At 41.7% G+C, this 21,134-nt stretch overlaps 1 protein-coding gene across 1 annotated transcript; it reads left to right on the forward strand.

Moving 5' to 3' along the window:
• The first annotated feature begins 2,311 nt into the window (after positions 1-2,311).
• On the forward strand, positions 2,312-19,410 carry c9 (complement component 9). Its single transcript, XM_034238988.1, has 11 exons — positions 2,312-2,379; positions 2,486-2,576; positions 2,966-3,116; positions 3,196-3,337; positions 3,709-3,847; positions 3,960-4,184; positions 4,267-4,507; positions 4,596-4,715; positions 8,900-9,075; positions 18,608-18,833; positions 18,932-19,410. Exons 1-11 carry the CDS (start codon positions 2,312-2,314, stop codon positions 19,081-19,083), a joined length of 1,731 nt encoding a protein of 576 aa, XP_034094879.1. The 3' UTR covers positions 19,084-19,410.
• Positions 19,411-21,134: the final 1,724 nt, after the last annotated feature.

The following is a 21,134-nucleotide window of genomic DNA, read 5'->3' on the forward strand; positions in this document are numbered from 1 at the left end:
GGCACAAGTCAGCACATGCACATTAGTTATTTTTATGATAGAATGCTGACAGAGACTATCAAATGGGAAGTGTCCTTTTCCTCAGTTTATTACAGGAAGGCCACAATCCAAACATCCAGCATTTAGGGCGTGAATGCTGGAACCGGCTGCCACCACAACCAGAACCTAAGATAGCCACTTATCTCCAGTCCATAATTGAGGTAGTCTTAGATTGTATCCTCTCTGTCCAACTCTGTTCTTTGAACTCCCAACTGCCTTCACTACTCTTGACCATTTCAGTCTAAAAATAACAACATAAAGCAGTAAGACAAGTGGCAATGCGTCATTATATTCTGTCTCACAAGATGACAAAGTCCACAAAATGTGTGAATTACAGTAAAGCGAGGCTGTTCCACAGTGTTTCCAATCCACACAGTTCCAACCTTCCTCCCCCCTAAATAACAGGAAGTCTTTCTAGTCAGGAGAAATATTGGCCAAGCACCTTACCTACCCTCTGGTTTCCTGAGAGAGCTGGGAGGAAACTGCCGAACATCGTAAAAGTGGTGACCTCAGCACATATTTGTGCCTCTCCAGCGGGCCGTGACCACATAGCCCCTCGACTACCCCAGCTCTGCCTGCAGATACACGGAAAGAACCGGCACAGGGCAGCCCCCAGGTTGACTTTGGAGAGATCAGGGAAGAGTCCCAGTGTTTATTTAAGTCAGCAGAAAATACAAAATCACCATGCTGAATACTAAGGACTTACAAATCTGTTTTATTCTCTCTAATGGATAAAAACAAAGGATTTTTCACTGTTAAACTTCTGTGTTCATGAGTAATGATTCACATGATTATGATACATTAGCTAATTTGATCCTATTCCTAATGAGTCAATCTGTATATTCACTATTGTTTTCATTTGTGTACACTTAGAAGTGTTTGGTTTTCCCTTTTTTGTAATTTAAACACACTGCACTCCCTCCTTTTGAAGAACAAAGTACTGCAGACTCAGCAGAAGCCAGCAGATCACATGACAGATCATTATGTGCAACAGTTTAAAACTTCCTGTGCATTGTGCAAGGTTCGGTTTTAGTATATGTATTTAAGAAAACAGTGTTGACTTGCCAGAGAAAGGTATCAGCGCGACTATTTATTTATGTAAATTCTTAAAGTCCTTATATTAGTGTGTTACATAGCCCTGTACACAAACAGTGTGTGGTTGTCACTTGTCATGAACACACAGTACTACAAACTGCTGTTCTCTGTTCGATGTTGCCACCTTGTGGACAAAGGGCTGCACTTCAGAATCTGTGTCAGTTTTCATAACAACTTGGATCAGTGCAGTTACAGGGAGTGTGTAGGCGGTTGGTTTTGATAGTTTCCCAATATCACATGTTGACCTAAATGTGCACTGAAAGTCCAGCCAAAACGGCTCCTTCAAATATTTGCTCTGCTTTGCTACGAATCTGCCCGAATGATTGCATAATCCTGAAAACACAGAAAATAACAGATTGTCTCCAATGACTGCAAAAATTGAAATGACCTTTGGCCTTTTGTATAAACCGTGTGCCTGCACGAAAAGGGACATCATTATATGTATTTACATTCTATAAACACATCTTTACACATGTGTACTGCCATGTATTGCATTGACTATGCTTCACTATTTGCAGTGTACATTTAAGACTAAGAAAGGAATATGAAGCATAGTTATTTGCCGCTGAATCACTCATTGAAATAGTAAAAGCATGAGCCATTTTTTTTCATTTATACCTTGTGAAATGTTTCAATAATTATCTCAAAAAATATGTAATGCTATGAGAAAGCTTAATATTTTCAGTCATATTGTTTTTCAGCTACTCTTGCTAATAGGGGAATGGTATTTTAAAATCATAGTAAACAAGAAACATAAACTTCAACATACAATTTCGCAATACTTATGAGTTATAGTCAGTTTTGTAGAGTGTGTATTCTTATGTTTTGTTGGTAAATTATGGTATGGTTTAATTGATCAGCACATAACTAAAGGAACAGTCAACAGTTAAATAACAGTTTTGCAGAAATTAGAAGAAATTAATCATAGTTTCTTCTGATTATCATGTTTTTTGGGGCTTTGCATACAGTGTGAAGAACTAAGACTGGATGATGATTCAACCTAAACAAACATTTCAACTCTGCTTTTTGGAGTTTCCGAGCAATGAGTCAACATGAAATCCAAACTATTGACTTCAACTTGGCCCTTTTGCAGTTGAATAATCATTGACAGAGCGATAGCTTTAAAGACTCATCAGGGACAGACTCACGACACCATTTGTCTCTTCATAGGTTCATCATGAGGACTGCTCTGCAGCTGGGCTTCTGTAGCCTCTGTCTGACTCTAACACTTCTGGGAGAAGGAATGTATGTATATTCTTATTTCATGATTTTCATTTGAAGGATTTAATTTGTATCACCTTAAGATTGGGTACAAGGCTAAATGTTGCACCACTGAATATGTGTATTTCAGGGGAGCGGATCTTCCTGATCCACCAGCAGTGAATTGTGTTTGGAGCCGCTGGTCAGAGTGGAGTCCTTGTGATACCTGCATGAAAACCAGAGTGAGTCCGTTAAAAGTGTCAGAGACCACAAAACTCCACATTCAACTGAGTCTAATGACAATATTGTTCTAGCTGGCATGTGAGTGCCTGTATTGCATAATAGCCAAATTCCAGTAACTACATGGTCAAAGTTGAGTTAAAATCAGTATTTCATTTCCTGACATCAGTTTTACCCAAAAAACATATTTCATAAAAAGCAGTGGCTGTAAAATGTACAACTTTAACTAACATAATTAAATAATGTACTGACTTTTTCCTATTAACTAAATAGTTGCATTGGTAAGACATCCTGAATTGTGTGTGTTTTCTGTGCCCTGTTTTGGCAAAGTGCCTGAACATTTTTTAAAAACGTTTTTCACAACTTCATTCACACAATGTGTGCCCCTCAGAGGAGGGCTCGAGGTGTGGAAGTGTTCGGTCAGTTTGGGGGAGAGTCCTGCCAGGGGTCCCTGGGGGACAGAGAGGCCTGTGTAACAGACGCTGCCTGTGAGCTGCCCCCACCCTCCAACTGCTCCGACTCTGAGTTCCGCTGCGAGTCAGGTACTGCAGCTGCTTTTTACTCACCTCTAAACAATACCTCTATTTATTTTAAATGCCTATAACATGCCTATCAACACAGGAACTTGCATCAAGAAGAGATTAATGTGCAACGGGGACTATGACTGTGAGGATGGATCAGATGAGGACTGTGATCCTGTGCACAGACCGTGTGGATCATCCGTTCTGGACAGTAATGAGCAAGGCAGGACAGCAGGATATGGGTAAGAGTTATTAAAAAGACATTTCAGTTGCAATCAGAGTGAATATACAGTAATATGAAAGCTAAATTAAGGCATTGTTACTGCAGGGAAGAACACTGATATTACATTATATCGGCCCATTTATTGTGACAATACGGGACTCCTATTACAAAGTATTATTCAGTGGAGATGCTTTCTTATTTTTTCTAGTTGTTTTCAACAAAAAAGTGCTTTGCAAGTAAATAATAGATAAACAATAGTGTGACAGTTTGTCACAATAGTGTGACAAACTTAAAACTATTCAGTTGAATGCAAGTAATAGATCATGTGTCCTAGTACACTCAACTCTACACCTCAAACTTTTGTAAGCATGAACTGTGTCCATGCACCAGAATTAACATCCTGGGTGCAGATCCTCGCATGAACCCGTTCAACAACGATTACTTCAACGGGAGGTGTGATCGAGTGAGGAATCCCAACTCTGGGAAGCAGGATAGAGTTCCCTGGAATGTCGGTGTGCTCAACTATCAGGTTAGCCCAAACCGGTTCACCTACTTTACCCTGATTTTGTCCAACATGTACGTGCTGACAGAGACAATTTGATAATTCTGCACTCATAAAATGTTGTCTCCCTGTTTTCCAGACTTTAGTGGAAGAAACATCTTCGAGAGAGATTTATGAAAACACACACAGCCTCCTGAAGGAAATGCTGAAAGAGATGAGTTCTAAAGTTGATGCCGGACTTTCTTTCAAATTCAGCCCATCTGAGGCCTCCATGTCAAAGAGCACATCATCAAAAGTGGGTTTAGAGTATGAGTACGAGAAGAAAAAAATGATAAAGGATGTCTCAGAGATCTCCATCATCAAGGTAAAAAAAAAGACACTATTGTGTAACCCATCTCAAATAGATCCCATGTGTATTAATTAATGCGTTTCTCCTGCACACACAGAACCAGAGCTTCATGCGGGTGAAGGGCACAGTCCAGCTGAGCACCTACAGGATGCGCTCCCGTGAACTGAAAACGGCCAATGAATTCCTGGAGCATATCAAATATTTGCCTTTGCTGTATGAGAAGGGTATTTATTTTGCCTTCCTGGAGGACTATGGTACTCACTACACCAAAAATGGGAAGACAGGCGGTGAATATGAGTTGATCTATGTTCTCAACCAGGACACCATACAGGCCAGAAGTATGTGTCTCTACTCAAACCAAATGTATTCTTGCACAATGTTAAAAAGTAATAAGCATTCATCCTAAATACTTCATAATTCTTGCAGATCTGACAGAGAGAAAGATTCAGGAATGCATCAAATTGGGCATCACCGCAGACTTTGGGGGAGAGGTTGAGGGACACGTGAAAGACAACGAGTGTGATGACGTAACGAACAAAGACCAAGGTCAGCTTTCCCCGTTTTACCTGATCATACTGATAAGAAATCTATTATTTAAAGGATTTGTGAAAAAATATCTTAATACAAGACGATACTCACCTGTCCTGTACATTGAGATTTGTATCTTCAATCATTCCTCCTGTCAATACTGACCATAAAATAATTCCTTGGTAGTGGGACTACACTGCACTGAGGACAAAATACACAGCCATGCTTAAATGCAGCTTCAATAGTGTATATAGGCAAATTGAGTGGGTATCGTTGTTTTGTTAGCTGCTTTAAGAAGTATTCCTCTGACAAATCTCAGCAAGGAAAAGCTGGGAGAATTTTGTGCAAAAAAGGCCATAACTTAATTGTATTTAAAACACACCTGCAAGAATCTGAGGCCACGTTTACACGGAGACGAAACGGGTTGTATCCGCCACAGTTCTCTATCGTATGGACGGTTCATCCACACGAGGCCATAACGGAACCGCGGAAACAGAGCCCTCAAATGATAACGGCTCTCAAGGTGGGTAGATCTGTGGACGAAACGCTCTGGGGGGCCAAACGGCTCCGTGTGTAAGTCCTTTACGCAGGGCTGCACATAACTGGTGCGCAGGTGCGCATGCGCACCTCCGCCAAAAAAAGCGCACCGGGTCATTTGAAAAAAGGCGCATTTGCGTACCAAAATTGAGAGAGGGAGAGAGAGAAGAGAGAGAAGGGAGGAGAGAGGAGAGAGGAGAGAGGAGAAAGGAGAGAGGAGAGAGGAGAGAGAGAAAGATATTTGCGAGTTGCATATTTACTCAGGGTCGGCCCGTAGCACTGGCGTTATAGATGTTCGCCTAGGGCGCCAGATCTGTGGAGGCGCTGCGCTGGCAGTTCTGGAAGGGAAAAAAACATTTTTGACCGTTGGGGCTCATCCTAATTTTCGGCCTTGATGTAACAATATTCATAATTAAGTAAATGTAACACCCTTTTCACCCCGGTTACACGTTTAATTTGCCCTGTACGATGGGCGCTGTAAGTGATGAAAATGGGGGATGTTGGCTTATCTGGCGCCCGCAGCTCACAGCCAAAGTGCGAGTGAGCGTGGGAGAGAGGGAGGGCGCACCGCCCGGTACCGGCGCTGTTGTTATTAGAATCTGGTGCTAGCTGCTATAACGGATGTTAGAAGAAGATGTTTCTACAATAATGTGGAGGGAGAGTCCTCTCCAGTCAGATAACTGATAACTACAGCTCAGTGAGATAAAGGACTCCTGAGTGTTTAGATAGTTCACTTTAGTCTAAGTTCAAACTGTTTGGTCACAATTTATGTAAACACATATTTCCAAGGCACTCCTTTATAATTATTGGGATAAACACGTTTGAAATCATTCCAATGTATACTATAGGACAGTAACCCAAAACATCCTTTAAAACTGGAGAGATAAAAAAAAAAAAGCATAAATAAATATTAAGGTAAAATAAGATATGAATGAACAACACAAATAAAATAAGTTACATTCATTTGTTATTGGCTATGGTAGGTTATTGGTTATGTTCACATACTTATTTGATTACATCCACTTTTCTAAGATGACAACAGAGACTTTCGACCCAAAACCAGCTGTTGACTTGTGGATGCAAGCATCTAATCGCAGACTCAACCAGAGAGAAAGTAGTAGGTAGCTACATCATCAGCTACCATGTCTGACAGAGAGGAAGACAGTGAGGAGAACAGTCAGGAGTAGTGCTGCGTACCTGGACTCACATTCAGGTTCAGGTCCGGACTTATAAGTCCGGATCTGAACCCATGGCTTGTGTCAAGTTGTGTGAGTAACTAAAGTGAACTTATTGTGAGCTAATTATCAATTGAAAATTAACTCATAATCGACTCAAATTCAAACTCGTCAGGTTTATTGTGCTCCCTTCCAACTTGTGTCTACATTTCTCTACAAAGTACAAATGTAAAAAAAACACTTTTTGCCACTTAGTCTACAAATGACTTATGACAGCAACTACAGTGAACTACTACAAAGTTCAAACATTTATTTCATTTACCAAACTAAAGTAACCAAACAGTCCTAAATCCCTAAAATGTTGCTGAAAGGTAGAGTGTAGAGCAGAGTCCTGCACGGGTCTGATTTTCAAGACCCGCTCCCGCCCCGCACCCGCGACGTGCAATACCGAACCCGCCCCGCTACCCGCACATATTGCCAATTAGTTCCGCAACCCGACCCGACCCGTCGGCACAAGATCCGCAACCCGACCCGAACCCGCATAGCCTATGAGCAGTGAAAACGTGCAATTATTAACACACGCAGTTGCATATTTGTCTCAAAAAGCGTGGGATGTTGGTTATTTTCTCCATCTAGGATGACACAAAAAGCCTCCCAGACGTTGGATTTTGCTCTTGAGGAAGTGTTATTGAAAATGCTGTATTCTCCGCTAGAGAGCTTCACCTCAGCCATTTCGAATGTGGCGCGCACAGCAGCAGATTGATGCGCTGCAGAGGTTATGATTATGCGCGGTCCCGCGGGGGAGAGGTCTGAGGATTTTAAACATTAAACTAATTTATTATTATTTTAATATATTTATTATGCAATACCCGAGACCCGACCCGCATCATCTTTGTTTTACCCAGAACCGAACCCGGAAAAAAGCGTTTGAAAAAATACCACCCGCGAATCACCTTTTTTGCGGGTCACCCGTCGGGTACCCGCGGGTACCCGACGGGTGACCCGCAAAAAAGGTACCCGCGGGTACCCGACCCGATGCAGGACTCTGGTGTAGAGTAGACTATACGCATTACACTGTTACACACCTACTATACAGTATAGGCTACACTGTAGTGACTGACTGTACAGTCAGAGTGTACTGTACTGTCTGTACACCATGTATTTTCTACAACTCTACATGTGTACATTATACAGTACATACTACATACATAGTGATGTACATACATACTGTTAGAAATTAAAATCAATGTTGATATGGCGTAATTTTGAATTAATACACTATTTAATTTAAATCAGTTTCATTCTGAAAAAAACGGAAGTTCACACTATTAACTTAATACTTTTATTCTGAAAATTATTCACTTCCGGTTAGCATTAGCATGTGGCGAAATGCTACGTTTTCAAACCGTGAATCGAAGGTGAAATGACATGTGACGTTGTACACTGAGCACACTGGGTTTAGCACTCATTTATTGACGCTGAATAACGTTTATCAGGGAATGTTTAAATAACCACAGACACCAGAATATACGTAAATGCTAGTTTTTTTGCGAGTCTAAGTACCGGTTCCCGACTTTCCGGTTTTAACCGGACTTGAACCGAAACTTTTTACAAGTCCAGTACCGGTTCGGCGTACCGGTACGCAGCACTAGTCAGGAGGGTAGTGATGACAGCTTGTAGGATTACTGGTCGTGCTAATGTTGTCTTGTGTTCACCTTTGCATGTGTGTTCTGTGTTCACCTCTGTGTGTTCAGTGCCGTGTGTCTGGCAAATAAAGTCAAGACCCCCTCAAAAGTTACGGTTTATTTCATTTTAAGGATGAGCACCAAGCAACATCTCCAGGTGCTCCTTTGAGAACCAGGGGAACAAGTTATGTGCACCCCTGCCTATACGATCATTTCCTGATAACGATGGCACCATAGCCCCGCCTCTCCCCACCTCTGCTGCTCACCCCCGCATCACCCGCGTTATTGCTGATGTGTTTCGCCAACAACAATGGCGGATCACAGGGTTGCTTTCGTGCTCCAGACGCTACTGACCATGCTACAGATGTTAGTGCAAAATCTACAGCTCCTCTACCACAACCATCAGCAACAAGTGGACATGGAGAACTACATGAACTACATGTTGCTAAATCCACCGCGGAGAATAAACAGAAGGGCAACCATGCTCGGGGGTCTTCTTCGCTGCTTTTGGTGTATTTTGTGGCGGAAGTACAGCACCACCTACAGGCCCGGCATATGTACTACAGCGTCTCCAGCGGTCTCGTGTGGACGGACACGTTTCTTGAGCCGATTCCGTGTGGACGGAATACTTTTTGGATATCGACTAAGGTTCGTTTTCGTCTCTGTGTAAACGTGGCCTGAACCTAACCTCTAAAACCAAGCCTTGTGAGTAGACTGAGCACAGTAATTGTGATGTGTATGAGTAGGGTTTATGGTAATATATGAGTGTGAAAGTCACTAAAAGTGTTCCCCTGTTGCCACACAGTTGAAACTCACGGAAAAGCAGTGGTGGACAGAGTACTGACATCGGTCAAAGGTGGCACTCTACAAAGTGCTGTGAGTATGAGGGCTAAATTGAATAAGGAGGGAGTGATGGATCTTGCTACGTATCAGGAGTGGGCCCGAACCATCGCTGAGGCCCCCGCACTGCTGACCAGTGAGGTGAGCATGGTGTGCTTTCTTGCACTTCTTCTGCTAGTACGCACAATGGTTGAATGTGATCATAAGACGCTTGGGAGAAAAGCATCAGCTAAAATAATGGAATATTTCATAAAACGCTAAGAAAGATTGATTGGCATAGTGTAGCTGTAACAGTAACATTAAAGATGTCATGCTATGATAACAATGTAGGCAGTGGCGTTTGTATTATGTACAAAAGTGGTGGGGCACAAAAAACGTATATGTCTATCAGTGTTTCCCTACAAATAGCAGCGGTGTAGCGCCACTGCTAAGGGGCGCCAGCCAGGTACCCAAAACAAATTTAAAAAAATGTTTTACTTTTTATTTTTTTATTAAAATAATAATAAGTGGCGACCCTTTTTCATTTTTGATTGTTTGTTATGTGGATTTGTAGTATTTGTGTAACTGTATGTTCAATAAAGGTGTATTTTTGCAAAATCTTCAGACATTGCCACTGTGTGTACTAGGCAAGGCCAATTGTTGGCATATATCTGGGGGGCGCTGCGCTGGTAGCTCTGGGAGGGGAAAAAACATTTTTGACCGTTGGCACTCATCCTAATTTTCGGCCTTGATGTAACAACATTCATAATTAAGTAAATGTAACACCCTTTTCACCCCGGTTACACTTTTCATTTGCCCTGTACGATGGGCGCTGTAAGTGATGAAAGTGGGGGATGTTGACTTATCAGGCGCCCGCAGCTCACAGCCAAAGTGCGAGGGAGCGAGCGAAGGAGAGAGAGAGGGCGCACCGGTACCGGCGCTGTTGTTATTAGAATCTGGTGCTAGCTGCGCTAACGGATATAAGAACAAGATGTTTCTAGAACCAGGGTGGAGGAGAGCTCTCCTGTCAGACTGAGCAACACACTCTCACTCCCTAAGCGTCCAGGAGCGACGTTTGGTCAGTGTCCGTGGCGTCCAGTTGTGACGCTCCTAGGCTCCTTCAGCGTCATAAAGGGACGCAAATAGCTTTCAACTGATTGCAATGTATTCCCATCTGCGGCGGGATTTGACGCTCATGGAAGCACGGCATTCGTTTGTGTCGGCTGCCCTTAAAGGCAATGTGAGCGTCCATTCCCATTGGATAACGGAGAATTGTACACCCTCTAAGTATTCCTCTTACTGTCGATTGATTTTACAGTGATATCTGCACTACTCATCGACTAATAAACACCAGATTATCCTTGTTAATTACACAACATTGATTGGTTTAAATTGTGTGCAATGCTTTTGTATTTTTCCCCTTCGATTCGGAGAAACAAATATTTTTTCGGAGTAAAGGATGGCAGAAGACACTACACTACCCAGAATCCCCAGCTATCGTTTGGACTACACCATGTGCTCTGTTTGACAAACCCCATTTTTTTTCACCATTCATTCCAATGGCTGGTGTCTATGTCACGTGATCTTCAAATTTCTCCCTGCAGAAAAAGAAAACATGGCCAAACTTCGTTTTATTCTCGGTGGAAAATGCCTATTTTAAAGTTAGTTTGGCCATTAAAATGCGTTTTGATGTCATTTGATGCGAGAAATATGAGTTGTTATTTCAGATTATGTGTGCAGTGGATGTACATGATCTTTAGTTTGCTAGTTATTTCGAAGATTACTTCAGGAAATCGCGACGTTTTCATTGTTACCAAGGTGATTTTGATTGATTGATTGAAAAGTTTATTAACAGCTTGTATATTGGGTACAGTACAGTACAGCTCAAAACATACAATTGTTAAGGGGATGCAGACCAGAGAAAGACTTTCGTCTTGTTTACATCAGGGTCCCCCATTTCCAATTCATCATATCATTTAAGACATATGACATACAGATGGCTTATTTAAAATGTACATACAGGTGGTTTTTTACATACAGATTGCTTATTTACAATTTTCATTTTAGATTTCGTTCTAATACATCCTAACCGGACATGTAAGACATACCAAGTCTACAGATATACAGTTAGTAACAGAGTCTAAAATGCGAGTATATACATAGATGGGGGGGGGGGAAGCTGTCCATTGAACGACAGGTTGAGATTTGTACCATTACCGGGGCCAGTTTTGCAATGCTCTCCCCCGAAGGTGCTCTTTAAGAGAGGTTTTGAAGGTAAGTATAGTTTTACTTTCCTTTACAGTTGTGGGAAGAGCGTTCCACCTTGATGTGGCATAATTGCGAAACGTGTATTCCCCCTTTTTTGTGCCAAATCTGGGTTTCACATGATTTGTGGAGCTCCCTCTGGTGTTATGATCATGGTATTCCTTGACCTTTGGGAAGAATTTTGACATGTACATGGGTACCATAGAGGTGTAGTGGATCTTGTAGACCAGGCCCATTGCAAGTAGCTGTACTCTGTCGTCTACTCTAAGCCATCCTAGGTTGTCAAAGTGGGCAGAGGTGAGGTGGGTTCTAGATGAAAGGTCAAGCAGTAGTCTGACCAGTTTATTTTGCGATGTTTGAAGTTTTATTTTTAGCGCCTTGGAGGTGCTATGGTACCATGACGTGCAAGCATAGTCATAGTACCCTTGAATGAATGCTCCTGCCAGAGTTTTCAGGGTGTTTTTGTTTACCAGAGAGGAGATCCGGTATAGGAATCTAGTTCTTTGATTGACTTTTTTTATTACATTGGATGCCATTTTGTCACAGGAGAGGTTTGCCTCAAGAATAGATCCTAGGTATGTAATTTCCTTCTTACTTGTGACAATAATGTCGCCCACTGCAACTGAGAAGTCGTCGGATTTGCTGAGATTATGTTTCGAACCGAAGAGAATGGACTCTGTTTTACCCAGGTGTAATGATAATTTATTATCGGCGAGCCAGGTGCAGATTCTGCCGAGCTCGGAGCTGAGGGTTTTTTCAACCTGCAATCTGCTCCTGTCAGAGACCAGCAGGGCTGAGTCGTCCGCGAACAGGAACAAGTTGCAGTCACATGCTGATGACATGTCATTTACATAAATTAGGAACAGTAACGGACCTAATATGCTTCCTTGTGGAACACCACAGCTCACTGGGAGGGGGGGGGGACAGAGTACCGTTTACCTCCACCATCTGTTCTCTCCCCTCCAGGTAGGATTGGATCCAGCTCACCGATAGTCTATCAAAACCAATTGCTTTTAGCTTGTCAATCAGAATGGGGTGATTGACAGTGTCGAAAGCCTTTTGTAGGTCCAGCATCACCATGCCGCAGTATTTGCCCTCGTCCACCTCTTGTTTGATGTGGTCGCTCAAATAAAGAAGGCATGTGTCAGTGGAGTGGGATGTTCTAAAGCCAGATTGAAATTCATAGATTAGTTTCTTTTCCGCGAGGTACTTTTCGACCTGTTCATATACTATTTTTTCCATGACTTTCGAGATGGAGGTAAGTATAGAAACAGGGCGGTAGTTGCCTGGGTCCAATTTGCTGCCCTTTTTGTGCAGGGGGGTTACTCTTGCAATTTTGAAGTCTTTGGATACTTTTCCCTGTTTTATGGAGAGGTTAATTATGTGAGCTATGACTGGTGAGATGGCGGTTGCTGTGTGAATTTGGAGGGGATATTGTGGTGGCCAGTGGCCTTGTTAGGTTGGAGGGTGCTCAGTTTAATGAGTACCTCTGCTGTTGTTACCCTTGCTAGACTGAAATCATCTTTGCGTACCCCTAGGTTTTTGTAGTAGGTCATGATGTGATCTACTCCAAAAAGCCCTGAGTGGGAGGGTAATTTATTTACAAGAGTTGTGGCTATGTTTGTGAAAAAAAATTTCAAGTACTTGGCCACATCCAGTTTGTCTGTGATGAGCCTGTTATCTGTCTTTATGTTTAAGTTAGAAAATCTCGTTTTGAGTTTTTTACTGCAGCCAAGCTGGTTATTGAGTAATTTCCAAAGTTCACGGGGTTTATTTTTGTTTTCCTTAGTTTTGACATTGATGAAATTCTTTTTGGCAGTTTTGATCATGGAGTTTACGTCATTTCTTAGTCTGTTTCTTTCAATTTTTAGTTCAGTCATGTGGGCCTATAATTCACTGCTCGTGCTATTGACTGACTTTTATGAAACTCAGAGCATTTTTTGTCTCTGGTTTTCATGGCGGTCAGTATGCCGGAGTGCATCCACGGCTCAGCGCGATTTTTTACCCTGGTTGTTCTTAGGGGGGCCAAATCATTGAGTATTGCAGAGAATTTGTTTTTGAAACCAAGCCATGTTTCTTCAACTTGTGTACCACTGAGCTCATCTGACCAGTCCAGGCTCTCCAGTTCTAGGTTAAAGGCCTCGCTAGAGTAGTTTTTGAGGTCTCTAGATATGACTGTTTTGTGACAGCCGGCCCTTTGTTTTAGCTTTTTGCGGGTACAGAATATCATATAATGATCACTTAAACCGCATGCTATAACCCCGCGGTTGCTAGGGACGCTGCTATCGATATTATTTCTGTTATGTTGTGTAACTGTTTAATGGTGTTATCTTTATTGATACCCCCTTCCCCGTCAATGTATAGTGTTGGTCCACAGCGCAAACATATTAGTTTAACAAAATCCGGAATCTAAAGATAGCCTACGTTATTTTCCCCTGTGCAATTCCAGTCTCACATCTTACAGCACATCGTCATTAACAAATACCGGAAACAGACCGAAAACATTTAAAAAAAAAAATAAAATACTTTATTCCGAGTGTGCTTGCTTTTCTCTTTGAAAGTCATCACATAACGGCATTGTAATACACGGTTCGGCTGCATTAAATATTACATATCTGCCGTAGTTCTGTATTTATAGAGCCCTGATGAGAAGACTTCTAGACAAACATGAGGAACTGAAAACGTGACGTGGATCATAAATATATCAGCCATTAAACAACATCTTACATTTCTTTTCACACAATACGTCTCCTTGCAGTATCAACACTAATTCGGCTGACTTTTATATTTGATCCAATTGGTAGATAGGCTGTATTTACACCATAAAGGTGCACAGCTGATATAAAGGGACACCTAGTGGTTAAAGCATGTTATTGAATTTCATTATTTTTATTATTAGATATTAATAGGATCCCTATAAAGTATATTCATTACTCGTTATTCTCTACTAATAGTTAATTAAAGACTGTATATAATGACTATTTTGCACATCCCTTTCAAGATTTTCTAAGGTTTATTGACATATCATATAGGCCTACACAACTATGGTGTAGTTCTGCATTGAATGAAAAACTTGGGTCGCAGGTTCCTCAATAGTGCATTACAAGACATCTATCAATATTTGTGCATACCTCCAGCAATGTTAACTATGTTGAAGCACTTATTTTAACTGATATTATACATAATGTATTATACTCTTATAAGATGTATGTAGATATTTCATCTCCGGCCTTGTCAGGTATTGAACAATCAATAAATAAAGAACACAGAATTGTTAAATATAAAACACAGAATTTGTGTGATTATACTAAATGATTTACAAATAAACACCACTGCATATTTACAACTGTTACACATGCTGATGTAACGCAAATGTTCCAACTTGGGATCAATAAAGTATATCTTATCTTAAGCTGATCGATGGCTACTGCCATATTTGCAAAATTTGCATCTGAACCTTGACAAGTGCATGTTTCAGGCTTATCAATTAATGTAATGTAATGTTATCAATTAACAACAGGGGTCACAAACATAAGACCAGCTGTTAAATAAAGCTCTTCTGACCTTAGCTGGCATGTGTGTATATATATTAATGCTGCCCATTATGGGCACAAGCAATTTTCACCCATTTATTAATTATATGTTTTAAATTTGAGTGTTTCCTATCCCCTAAACCTCCAGGGATGTACACAGTTTAATACTGGCAACTTCTTATTATGGGAAATACGAAAACGTATTTTAATACTACAACTCCCATTAGAGACGTGCCATAGATAGAGAACATGTAGCGAAACAGAATAGCCAGCATGTGTAGTTCTGGGGACGGGGTGGGGGAGGGGGGGACGCGGTGGACCCGTTCAAATCCAGTTTTGGACAGTCTGCCGTGGTTCCATCCCATTTCAAGTGCTGTTCGAGAATCGGCGTAACCCTCGGAGCACACTCTCCAATCACAGAGCTTGAGGACTATCACGGGGTTTGTCAAACAGAGCACATGGTGTAGTCCAAACGATAGCTGGGGATTCTGGGTAGTGTAGTGTCTTCTGCCATCCTTTACTCAGAAAAAATATTTGTTTCTCCGAATCGAAGGAGAAAAATACAAAAGCATTGCACACAATTTAAACCAATCAATGTTGTGTAATTAACAAGGATAATCTGGTGTTTTTTAGTCGATGAGTAGTGCAGATATCCCTGTAAAATCAATCGACAGTAAGAGGAATACTTACTTCCGGGTGTACAATTCTCCGTTATCCAATGGACGCTCACATTGCCTTTAAGGGCAGCCGACACAAACGAATGCCGTGCTTCCATGAGCGTCAAATCCCGCCGCAGATGGGAATACATTGCAATCAGTTGAAAGCTATTTGCGTCCCTTTATGACGCTGAAGGAGCCTAGGAGCGTCACAACTGGACGCCACGGACACTGACCAAACGTCGCTCCTGGACGCTTAGGGAGTGAGAGTGTGTTGGACTGAGAGGCTCAGTGAGGTAAAGGACTCTCTGAGTGTTTAGATTAATTTTAGTTTTTAAGTTATCTCAGTGGGTCTCAAACGTTTTGACCACAAATTATGTAAACACATATTTCCAAGGCACTCCTTTATAATTATTAGGATTAATAAAAACAGGTTTGAAACCATTCCAATATATACTATAGGACAGTAAACCAAAAATATCGTTTAAAGTTGGAGAGATACAAAATATGCATAAATAAATGTTAACTAGGTAAAATAAGATATGAATGAACAACACAAGTAAAATAAGTTGCATTTATTTGTTATTGGTTATGTTCATATACTTATTTGATTATTAAAATGTAAACCGATCTTTTTCATATGGGTGTTTTTTTTTCAACATAGAGTTGACCTAGACCTAGATCAGGTCTCTAGTAATGTGTGCTTAAAGTGACATTACTTTTTGCTTTAAAATGTTAAAAAAAAATCTTCCCGGGGGCGCATACCCCTGGACCCCCCTAGAGGATGTGACGTTCACCCCCCAATTCAAACATGTTCATACAATACTGAATACATTTGAAGCCATTTTGACGTATATTACTCCATGTCAATACGTTTCTGTAGTGTATTTGTCTTTTGTAGAGATTTTTAATTTATTCTTTATATATAAAATCTCGCCTAGGGCAGCAAATTGGCTAGAACCGGCCCTGGTACTAGACCTCAAGAGCCTTTCTTGTGCTGGCAGACACACAGAAACAAATTGACGGGGCGCACTTCGCACGTGCACACACTAAAAAATTCCACGCGCTCCACACTCACCTTATGCTGGGCCCACGTGCCTTAGCACCGCTGCTATGACTCCATCCTAGGGGAAACACTGTCTATATATAAGCTTCTGCAGTGAGGTTCATGGCTGGTGAGGCACTGGCACTGACTCTTCAGGTTTACAAATATTATATTTTGACCTAAATCAAAATATAATATTATTTTCAAAAGCTTTTTTTGTCTGATGCTTCGATTAATTTTAAACAGACAGTTCAAGAAAAGGACACCCAAAAAATGTAATTTTATCATTTAAATATTGAATTGTTCTCTCTTAGTAAGATCCCATATTCAATAAAATTGTGGTCTTACCTTGACTTGAAGATGAAGTCCATGCTATCCTTCTGGACAAAAATCTCTATTACTTTTTTGTAAAAGTCCTCCTTATCTTCTTGTAGTTTCAAAAGTCTATCATAAATCTAATCGATAGATTTATGATTCGAAAATTATAAAAGTAGGGTAGACATGTGGATATTATCCGGCTGAACAAAACGTGCATTTATCTAACAGGTACGTTTTCCACAGATCTTACTTCGAGCTTTTTTCTAAAATCCTATGGAGAAATCTCATTGCTTTTTTGTGGAGGGAACCCATGGATGTATAATAAGAACTGGATACAGCGTGGAAGGCGGGGCCTCATTCATTCCTATGAGAGTTGCTCATGGAGTTGCTCATTAGCGCATGGATGACAAAATGGCCCAACTTTTGAGAGAGTGAAACGTCACAGATTACCCAGCATGCCTGAGAAGTACCCGTATGTGCGCTCATAGAGCATGCGCACATTTAACCACGCCCCCCAAAAGGCTCTTTCACATCACAAGCACGTCAATTTGCGTACACGTAAAGGCCCCGACACACCAAGCAGTCAACAGAGAACTCGCCGAAGCCGACTGTTGCGTCGGCGTGTTCTCCTGCGTCTTGGTGATGTGTCGCACTGGAATACACCGCAAAGACTTCAGCCGAGCACGTACGAACTGCGCATGCGTCAGTGGCAATAACTCTCCTTACCAGCAGGCGGCGGTAGTGTGTATTCGTCATTCAAAAGAGGCAACAATCGGAAGACAGAGAAGAAGAACAGACATCGTGATATAAACAAACAACAAATACCGTGTGCGTTCCATTTTCACTCTCGTCCATCGAAAACATGTTTTGTGCAGTACTGGAGCTATCAGCCATTGGAGTGTTGCTTGTGGAAGACATTCTCAAGCAACCGTTTCGCTTCTCATGCACTGATTCGCTAGCTGAACAGCCAATCAGAGTGATTTCTTTGTCCGACTACCTGTGGCCAACGCACGGCCGATTCAAGTTGAATCGGCCGTGCGTCGGCCATGAAAGGCCAAATAAGGCGTGTCACGGCCGGCGGTGCGGGACACACCAAATTGAGTTTGGGCGACAGGGCACGCTTCGTCGTCCGACTAACGAAAACGACCGATTTCGGCCTGGTGTGTCAGGGCCTTAACAGCACCGCGCGTTCTGGATTGTTATGATGGATTTGATATTAACGAATAACGAGGCGGCCACGGCAGTTAGCAGCTAGCAGCTAGAGTAAAGGCCCAGACACACCAGGCCGAAATTGTCCGTTTTCGTTAGTCGGACGACGAAGCGTGCCCTGTCGCCCAAACTAAAACAGCAATGTACAGACAAATCAGATGATTAAACATGATCTTAAAATATATTTTATAAATTTTTTATTTATTTTTTGCATTTAGTTGTAATCATTATTTGTAATACTTCCTGCTGACACTAGGTGGGGCTGTGCCCCACCTGCCCCTAATGACCAGTCGCCACTGAATGTAGGGATGGTAAGGCCATCACTCTGATACTATTGCAGCTATTGGATTACTTTTTAACAGACTTCTTGGTTTTCCAGAGGATGATTTTAGCTTTCCTCTGAATTTGAATCTTGCACCACCAATATGGCGTCAAATGTATCAATTATCCTATCAAATATCTCAACATCTACTCGATGAATTGGCCCAACATCTGATGCTTTTAGTAAAAATCCTCAACAGCTACTGGATGGATATTCTCTGCGGACATCCGTGTCGCCCTTAGGATAACTTTTAATAACGCTGACTTGACTTCATGCCTTTTGAAAATGTTCTGTTCTGTATATCACGGCAAGTTCAGTGATGCTCATTTTGTGTTGTTTCTGACAGCCTGAAAACATCTATATGTTAGTTCCATTGGACATGCCAGATGCTAACTCCAGGATATCCAACCTGAAGCAGGCCACCACAGAATACGTGGCAGAGTACAACGTGTGCAAGTGTAAGCCTTGTCATAATGGAGGCACTCTTGCTCTGCTGGATGGGAAGTGTATCTGTCTGTGCCCCCCCCTGTATGAAGGCATGGCCTGCCAGAATTTCAAGTCTAAACCCCCAGGTAAGGGTAAACAGAACCAGTACCACACTTACACTTACCAACAAGGCCTTAATGTCCCTTTAGGTCATTACATTAAACCTCCGGGAAATGTTTTGCAGCTCCTGCTGTGAATCAGGAAGGTAACTGGTCCTGCTGGTCCGGCTGGTCCAGTTGTAGCGGGGCGAAGCGGGCCAGGACACGCAGCTGTAACACCGACGGACTTCCTGTGGCCGTGTGCAGAGGAGACACCAAGAGTGAAGAACACTGCTGAGAACATACATTTTGGTCTTAACATGCTTAGTTAGGAGATAAGAGCCATCTTGACAGTAGTAATGGATAATATGTTTTTTTTTTATATGTGGATAGATTTTTCTGTTTAGTTTTGGGATTTATATGTTTTTTGAGTACCATTTAATTGTGAATATATACTAGGCCTACTATATATACATAATAGAAGAAAATAAGATCCATGAAACCTACATTAACCTAACACAGGTCTTCTACAGATGTTTTAGTACGACTGAAAGCTGAAAGTTAACAGCTACAACACAAATATCAAGTGTGACGTATATAATCTATTAAAGATGCTACTACAGTCCTCTGCTCTATACTGTACATTTGAATCACACCTGCTCTATTGTCGAACAGTAAACTATTTTAAATTCTTTCCCCAAATAATTACATTCAAAAGTCTCTGATCTTTTACAGAGCTACATGTGATGGAAACTTCTGAACAAATGGAGACGAAACTCAGAGAGACACAGGGGTTGCGTTCCAATAGTCCATTTAGCTTAGGAACCTTCCTAACCAAGTGAAATGACCCGGAAGTCCCTCACTGGCAGCCATGATAAGTGCCGTTCCAATTCTCTAAATGAAAGGAAAGGAGGTTTCAAACTTCCTTTATAACCTCCTTTAGCTTAGGAACCACTGGACCTCCCTTACCGAAAGGAGAGGAGAAAATGCTGCCCCACAATGCATTGCAGCCGCAGCATTTGCGTCACACAACAGTCGGCCGTTCACGGAAACAACCGATTATGACCGAGAAATTATATCATGAAAGTTACGGTGCTTATTAAGCATTTTTAAAACGTATGTGATAAGTTGCCAAAGTGCTTTGTTTTGAACGTTCATCAGTATTATAATCAAAAAGAGAAATATGAACGTTAGTTTTTACTGAAATTATCAAATAAAGTCAACATTTCACAGTCTTTACTGAGCTGTGTGGAGTTTGTTCAACTTTTAAAAGATGTTTGAATGGTGATATACACAGGGGCGGATCTACGGGGGGGGCAAGGGGGGGAAGCTGCCCCCCCCCACTGTAGAGCCTTGCCCCCCCAGCTGACCCCCTAACTTTTGTTTCCCTAAAACTGTACTAAAACAAACCTACACTATTTCCACAAGCTTCTCAAGCAACAAAACAAGCATTACATTAGTTAAAAGTGAATCATTTTAAATATCATTTTAGGCCCGTTAAAAACACAGCTACGGCCCTGCATTAAACTGCGGAGCGGCGTTCACACAGACCGCGGCTCACACCGCTGCAGAGAGGGAGCGAGCTGTCCCAGCACCTATGGATCAGCTTCCCCTGGGAGCATTTCCCTTTCCACTAGTTTTGTTTTTACTAAGGACGAGAGCTTGAAACTAAATATTAATAAAACGCTGCCGTTTGAATCAATAGCGTTTAACAGACGGGCGCTGTTTGGGGCGTTACGTTACAAAATACTACGCAGACAGCGTTAGCTGGGAGATCGATCACTTTGCTAAACTGCGCGGTAGCCTACTATTAAATCCACGTAAACTACACATCACAGCAATGAGGCCAGATCAATGAAACCAGGATACATCCTTTACTGTAAAAACTGGATCCAAACACAGCTGCCTGTGTGCGCTTGATCAATACTTTCTGATGTTATATGATATGCTACATATTAGCTAGGCTACATGGCCCTAACGCGTAAAGTTATACAAGCATTTGTACCAGTGCTTTTCACAAGTAGACTCTTGCAGGCCAGAGTATAGGAGTGATTCAACAACAACAAAAAGACATATGAGAAGTGATCAGGACGAACAGAAAGAGGAAAAGGAAAAGAGAGACGAAGAGACCAGGAGGGTCAGAGCAGGAGGAAGAGGAGGAGATGAAGAGACCAGGAGGCTCAGAGCAGGAGGAAGAGGAGGAGATGAAGACATTAGTGAAGAAGAAGAAATGTATGTGAGGAATAAAGATGAAGTATCAGAAAGAGGGACAGAGGCAGGGATCAGGAGGCAGATGAAACTCCAGCTGGACCACATGGTATGTTCTTATTCTCCTTACATGTTCCATTA

Source organism: Gymnodraco acuticeps, unplaced genomic scaffold (assembly GCF_902827175.1).
Source record: "Gymnodraco acuticeps unplaced genomic scaffold, fGymAcu1.1, whole genome shotgun sequence".
Lineage (NCBI taxonomy): Eukaryota > Metazoa > Chordata > Actinopteri > Perciformes > Bathydraconidae > Gymnodraco > Gymnodraco acuticeps.

Coding starts and splice junctions, on each gene's coding strand:
- c9 (XM_034238988.1), top strand. CDS start 2,312: ATGAGGACTGCTCTGCAGCTGGGCTTCTGTAGCCTCTGTCTGACTCTA. Junction 3,848..3,959: donor TCGGTGTGCTCAACTATCAG/GTTAGCCCAAAC, acceptor CCTGTTTTCCAG/ACTTTAGTGGAAGAAACATC. Junction 4,185..4,266: donor CAGAGATCTCCATCATCAAG/GTAAAAAAAAAG, acceptor CTGCACACACAG/AACCAGAGCTTCATGCGGGT.